The sequence below is a fragment of the Lathyrus oleraceus genome, chromosome 6, assembly GCF_024323335.1.
Source record: "Lathyrus oleraceus cultivar Zhongwan6 chromosome 6, CAAS_Psat_ZW6_1.0, whole genome shotgun sequence".
Lineage (NCBI taxonomy): Eukaryota > Viridiplantae > Streptophyta > Magnoliopsida > Fabales > Fabaceae > Lathyrus > Lathyrus oleraceus.
This window is the reverse complement of record NC_066584.1, coordinates 109,225,981-109,233,198: the sequence shown is the minus strand read 5'-3', so window position 1 is coordinate 109,233,198 and position 7,218 is coordinate 109,225,981. Positions and strand designations below refer to the sequence as shown.

The window sequence follows — 7,218 nt, the reverse complement described above, 5'->3', positions numbered from 1 at the left end:
GGTGGTCGAAAATATCGAAGCCGACCAAGGTTACTTCATGGATGACGTGAATAATGTCGGCAAGAAGGAGTTCGAAAGAAAGCTGGCCAACATCTCTCCTTGCTTTCCAACTGAGGATGTATATACTAATCTGAGTGAAACTTTCGTCTCTCTAACTCTGCACAAGACTCATGGCTTCATTTGGGATGTGGAACGCCTGGATGATCCACCCTATACAGGTATCCGGACGATAGGCTGGGGAGATGTCACAGATGATGACTGAGCTAGAAGCTCTAAGAAAGATTTCGGCATACGTTGCCGAGAACAAAATAAAGTCGTCTCTAGAGGATGAAGAAAACATGGTTGTCGAAGCCTATGCGTTAAATAAAGAGGGGCATATGGCTATTGGGCCAGAACCCCCAGACAAGCCAACTTTGGCTAAAAGGAATATCGACATGCAGTGTCTGGACTGTATTTATGACAATGAACCTTTAGGGTTTGAAAAAGACCCAAAGGCACTAGAGAAAATTCGACCAAAATATCCCTTGGAAGAAGTCGACCTTGGCGAGAATGGCGAAAAAAGGCCAACATACATAAGCGCCAAGATCGACAAAAAACTAAAGTCTGAGGTAATATCCATACTTAAAGAATTTAGGGACTGTTTTGTTTGGGATTATAACGAAATGCCTGGTTTAAGTAGGGATTTGGTCGAGTTAAAGCTGCCAATAAAAGCTGGAAGAAAGCCAGTAAAGCAAATGCCCAGGCGTTTCGCCCCAGAGATCATGGAAAAAATAAAAGCAGAAGTAGAAAGACTCCTGAAAAGCAAGTTTAGTCAAACTGCAAGGTATGTCGAATGGTTGGCCAATATTGTGCCAGTCATCAAGAAAAATGGGTCTTTAAGAGTATGTATTGATTTTAGAGATCTAAATGTTGCCACCCCAAAAGATGAGTATGCCATGCCCGTGGCGGAAATGTTGGTCGATTTGGCCGCTGGTTTTGAATATTTAAGTATGTTAGATGGTTATGCTGGATATAACCAAATTTTTATTGCAAAAGAAGATGTGCCGAAGACGGCGTTTCGATGCCCATGAGCCTTGGGGATATATGAGTGGGTTGTCATGCCATTTGGCTTGAAAAATGCCGGAGCAACATACCAGAGGGTAATTAACTCAATGTTCCATGATTTTATTGAAGATTTCATGCAAGTATACATTGATGATATTATGATAAAATCAAATGGTCGACACGCTCACGTCGAACATCTTCGAAAGGCCTTTCTAAGGATGAGGAAATATGGATTAAAAACGAATCCATTAAAGTGTGCTTTTTGTGTGCAAGCAAGCGACTTCCTTGGCTTTGTGGTGCATAAAAAGGGTATTGAAGTAAACCAAAGCAAAACCAAAGCCATTATGGACGTCAAGCCTCCGTCGACAAAAAAGGAGCTGTCATCTTTTCTGGGAAAAATAAATTTTCTTAGAAGATTTATATCAAATCTAAGTGGCAAAACAAAAGCCTTCTCCCCACTACTTCGGCTGAAGAACGAGGATTTCAAGTGGCAGGATGAACACCAAGAGGCTTTCGACAAGATCAAAGAGTATTTGACTAGGCCTTCAGTACTGGCCCCTCATGTTAAGCATAGGCCAATGAGACTGTATATTGCAGCCTCAAAATCGACTATAGGAAGTATATTAGTCCAAGAGGATGAAAAATGTGTCGAGAGACCTGTGTATTACCTTAGTCGAATGCTTAATGACCCTGAAACTAGGTATAGTGATATAGAAAAACTATGTCTATGCCTGTATTTCTCTTGTATGAAACTAAAGAAATATATCAAGCCTGTTGATGTGTACGTATCTTCCCACTTTGATATTATTAAACACATGTTATCTAAACCAATTTTTCATAGTCGAATTGGGAAATGGGATTTAGCGTTAACAGAATACTCCCTGACATGCGTACCCTTGAAAGCAATGAAAGGGCAAGTAGTAGCAAATTTCCTTGTCAACCACTTAATGGTCGAAATGGCGCAAAATTATGTAGATTTAGCGTCATGGAGGTTATACTTCGACGGTTCAAGACATAAGTATGGATCTGGGATAGGAGGAGTCATAATTTCTCTAGACGGAATTCATGCAGAGTTCAAATACATAATCGAAGGGGTATGCATAAATAATGAAGCAGAATATGAGTCACTAATCACAGGACTTGAACTAATGCTAGAATTGGGGGCAAGGAATGTCGAAATTATGGAAGACTCGAAGTTAGTGATTAAACAAGCATCAAAAGAGTACAGGTGTGTTGAAGAAAATTTAATCATGTATTTTATGGTCACCATCAGATTACTCAAGAGGATTGAGCAAGTCAATCTCCAACACATACCACGAAAAGAGAACCAAAGAGAAAATGATTTGGCACAGGAGGCTTCAGGGTACAAAGCGTCGGAACACCAGGATGAAGAGGTCCAAGTAAGAGAGAAAGTACGAGCGACATTGTTGTCACCATCAGATTTGTCGATTGTGAAGTTGGGAGCCGTAGATAAAAATCATTTTGAAATTTTGACCATCGACGACGGGGGGGGGGGAAATGATTGGCATAAACCGCTAGTCGATTACTTACGCAACCCCGTAGGGTCGACAGATCGAAAGATAAAATATAGGGCCCTTAGCTACATCTTGGTAAATGATGAATTATTCAAAAAGACCGTCGAAGGAGTGTTACTAAAATGCCTAGGAGAAAGCGGGGCATACGTGGCTGTGTCAAGCGTATATAGCGGGGCGTGTGGAGCGCATCAAGCAGGTTTGAAGATGAAATGGCTCTTGATGCGCTCAGGAGTTTATTGGCTTTCAACGTTGAAAGATTGCATTGAATTTGCTAAAGGCTGTCAAGAATGCTAATTACATGGGGGCATACAACATATGCCTGCAAGCGAGTTGCATACGATTGTGAAGCCCTGGCCATTTCGAGGATGGACTCTGGATGTTATAGGAGAAATAAAACCAGCCTCGTCGAAACAACAAAGGTATGTTTTAGTCGGTATTGACTATTTCGAAAAATGGGTCGAAGTCGTAGCATTAACAAATGTACACCAAGAGGTTGTGATAGAGTTTGTCCAAAGTTATATCATCTGCAGATTTGGCATCCTAGAAACAATTACAATCGACCAGGGGTCAGTTTTCACTGGTCGAAAAGTGCATGATTTTGCAAAAGAAATGGGAATCAAATTACTGACTTCTACCCCCTATTACGCACAGGTGAATGGCCAAGTCGAAGCTGCTAATAAGGTGATCATCAGCCTAATACAGAAACACATAGGAAAGAAGCCAAGAAATTGGCATAAGACATTAAACCAAGCTTTGTGGGCATGTCAAACGTCACCAAAAGAAGCAACTGGAACGACTCCATTTCCACTAGTGTATGGGCATGACGCAGTGTTCCCAGTGGAGATTCAGGTCCAGGCGGTCAGAACCCAAAGGCAGTATGAAATACCTTCTGAAGATTACTGGAGTATGATGACAGACGAATTGGTCGACGTATATGAAGAAAGAATGTTAGCTCTGGATTCCCTACAAAGGCAGAAAGAAAAAGTCGCCAAAGCCTACAATAAAAAGGTGAAAGGTAAAGTGTTTGCTGTCGATGATCTGGTCTGAAGAGTGATCCTACCTATGGACAGTAATGATAGAGTTTTGGGTAAATGGTCCCCCAATTGGGAAGGGCCGTTTAAGGTTTTGCAAGCCTTTTCTTACAACGCCTACGAGGTCGAGGAGTTAGCACCTGATAGGGGAATCCTAAGGGTGAATGGAAAGTACTTGAAAAAATATAGGCCTCTCCTTCAAGAGGTCAAAATTTTGACAGACTAAATTGAAGGAGAATTTCCATCCAAGGCGCAGCGGAATTTAAAATTTCTCCATTTAGTGATCCTTACGAATGGGCATGACCAGTGATAGAATCGTTACCCTGTTGTGGCGATCACGAACGTTGAACGATGACAACGTCTCTACTCAGTCCACACGAACGGATTCCCTCAATCTCAATGCTAGCTGGTACGAATGAAGGCTTTGAGTGAGAGAGAGGGGGAAACGAAATTCCAAGTCTTCACTTGAGTGTTAGTCTGAATGACAATGCTTCTACCCAAGGGTTCTATTTATAGAACCACTTGTGTGGGCTTCAAGCTAAAAAGCCCACTTAAGTGTATTTTGGCCCATATCTCATAATATGCCAAAATCACTTAAGTATTTGGTACCTTACCATATTTAGTCTTCCACTTAAGTGCATCGTACCTTACGGTGTTCCTTAGTTACTCTATTTCTCATCAATCTGTCCTTTCTGTGTGACCCTGTAGGTTTTCGTGACGTTGGAAATTATATTAAATCACGCATTTAATATAATAAACAGTGAGCGGTATCTAGCAACACATCACTGCTACCCAAGACACGAAAATGACATGTGATCTGACAAAACCTCCTGTGATAATGATTATGTGTATAATTACCCCTTTGCCCTTATGTTTATAGTGAACACAAGGTATAGACCGTGTCATCCTTGTCCAGTTCAATATTGGGCCCATAGACATTTATCCTGTTACGCAGGATGGGCAAATTCCATCTAGGTCACTCATGTCCCTCAGCATGCTTCGTGGAGTACCCATCAATTGTCTTTATGGTTATCCAGTTACGGACAACGTTGGATCAATAATAAAGCGCTCGACTCTACATCTAGGATCCATAGTGGTTTCAGGTCGAAGAGTGGTATACACCATTATCACCATGAGAATAACTTATGACACTTTGCATAACTTTCTATATAGTATTCTCATAGCGGGTCAATCCGGTATAAATATTACTCTTAATATTCATACCTATGTTTAAGACTTGATAACTCTTTATCCATGATCCATGAGATGTGATCATCAGTCTACAAACCTAATAGTCTCAATGCTTTAATGTTATCCCACTTCACAATAAAGCTCGACTACGGATACTTTAAGAATAATGTCCTTATGTTTAATGTGATCTCATGATTAAGTCATACTTGATACATTAAACGGACTAGCTATTCTAGGGACTTTATTAATCAAACATAATAAAGAAAAAGCCTTTTATTAATTAATAAATAATTCGATACAAGTACCAAAAGTATTGGCCTCTAGGGCTTACACCAACATAAATAACTATCGAAAGAACTATGTTGGAAACCAGCTACAAAAGGCACAAAAATAAATACACAGTGCTAAAAGTAAGAAGGATAACATTAACGAGGCAAGAAGCCATTGTTTAAATATTACAAAAATTCATACAAATAATAGAAACGGTCAAAGTGGGTCGAACTTAGATTGGAAAGATTTAAGCTCAAAATTGTAATGCAAGGACGTAGGCTCCAAGGTGTCGGCGTGGGCTTTGAGCTTCTCAAGCTTCCCTTCGACAGTCGTAAGCTCTTCAGAAACCGCTAAGGCATCACCGGTGGTTTGCTCCACAGTGGCTTGGGCAGGTTTTAGAACTTCGTCAATAAAGCATGACTCCTCCTTGGTAATTGATTCCAACTCACTGTCCAGATTGGCAATTTGACGACGAAGGGCATCAATTTGTTGACGTATCTCAGTGGCCTTTGTTTGTTTGGAGATCAATTCTTTCTTCCGCTCCTCCATAGCCTCCAACATGTTGGTAACCTCCGTGTCGGCGTGCATCACCAACTCCGATTTTTCCTTCACAGAAGCCTCAGTAGCAGCAATCTGGCGTTCAGTGTCCCTGACGCTATCGAGATGGTGCAGCATGGGAACTAAAAGTTGTTCTAAAGTGGCCATTGCACGTTTGGCATAATCTGAGAGCTAGAGATCTTTTAGTTGGGCAAGCACAAAGAGGATCTCTGGACCGACAGCAGGTTCATGCATGAGCATGAAAGGAAGGTCAGGATTCAAGGCGTGAACGCGGATTTTATCCATTAGAGCCTTAGTCTTCGTCACCTCAGGGCCCATTTTTCCAGAATGAAGCTGCTCAAAGTCGGAAGAGACATCACGCAATTTCACCAGATTCTGGAGCCTGGCAATTGCTTCTAAAGCAGAAGGCTTTATTGCCATCCCCGAGAAAGACAAAGGGGAAGCATCCGACGGAGGAGTAGTCTGAGAAGAGGGAGAAGCAGTCGACAGAGTAGTAGTCTGAGAGGGTTGCTGCTTATTGGTGTCGACACCTACTGGTCCCCGTGGATCCTACAAAGGCAAGGAAGCTGAAGAGAGACTAGAGTCAGAACTAGTCGAACTGGAATCCGGATGCGTTGCAGGACTAGTGACTGAGTCAGAGTCACTATCACTAATCTGGATAGGGCATTCAATGAACTCACCAGCGGTGTTGACAGACTGAAATGGGCCAGCGAGAGAAGAAACCGACGACGAAGGAGTGTAGTCAGCAACAGGTTGAGTCGGCTCAGTAGAGGCATCAGCTTGCAGTAAGAAAAATGTGTAAGAGAAGTACAAAAACCCAAGGGATAAACAGGAAAACAGGTAAATATCTGTGTCGACGCAAGGGAGACTGCATCCTGATTTTCTTTCCCCAAGGCAGCAGCAGGGGAGGTGCCAGTCGACTGTGAAGCTCCCATAGCTGGATCAGGGACCTTATCGAGGAGGGAAGTGTCGACCACAATGGTGTCAACGTTTTCAGCAGGAACCTCCGGAGTGGGCATTGTATGGTGCCTCTTCTTCTTGGTTTCGCCACTCCTGAAGGGAGAGTCATGCTTCTTCCTCTTGTGGCAATGGTGGCTTTTGGATTTATGCTGGGAAGTATGCTGGAGACACGAAGAGAGGTTATAAGCAGATATTCTAGCCAGAAGAGAAAACAAGCCAACAAGAAATACCTCAGAGCCTGTGGGGGCAGAGCGTTTGTGTTTTTTGGATTTTTCGGAGTAAGAGGAGACAGTGGGTTCTGTCAAACGTGGTTGACCCTGCACATAAGTGAGATATTAGAAATCACGTAGTATTTCCCTTAAGAAGTCACAAGAGTAAATGGAAATGTTTCAGATAGGTGCATACAGAGGAACTGGGTTTCCTCAAGACTTGAGAAATAGGGCGCCCATCATCATCAGAGGATTTCTCAAGAGCAGCCTGCCAGAGTCGAACCTGAGCCTCCTGTGTCGAAGGAGTAGGTTGGTTAGCAGGTGCAAGACCTACAAGATCTAGAGGGATCGCTACAAATAAACAAAAGAAACGCAAGTGAGCAACGAAAGCCAGCTGAAAGGAAGTGTTAAAATTTCCAG

At 42.3% G+C, this 7,218-nt stretch overlaps 1 protein-coding gene across 1 annotated transcript; it reads left to right on the top strand.

Moving 5' to 3' along the window:
- The first annotated feature begins 2,000 nt into the window (after positions 1-2,000).
- Positions 2,001-2,873, top strand: LOC127094253 (uncharacterized). The gene has a single exon (XM_051033110.1). The coding sequence runs from the start codon at positions 2,001-2,003 to the stop codon at positions 2,871-2,873; it is 873 nt and encodes a 290-aa protein (XP_050889067.1).
- Positions 2,874-7,218: the final 4,345 nt, after the last annotated feature.

Excerpts from the sequence above, each read along its gene's own strand:
- LOC127094253 (XM_051033110.1), top strand. The coding sequence starts at position 2,001 with ATGGCGCAAAATTATGTAGATTTAGCGTCATGGAGGTTATACTTCGAC.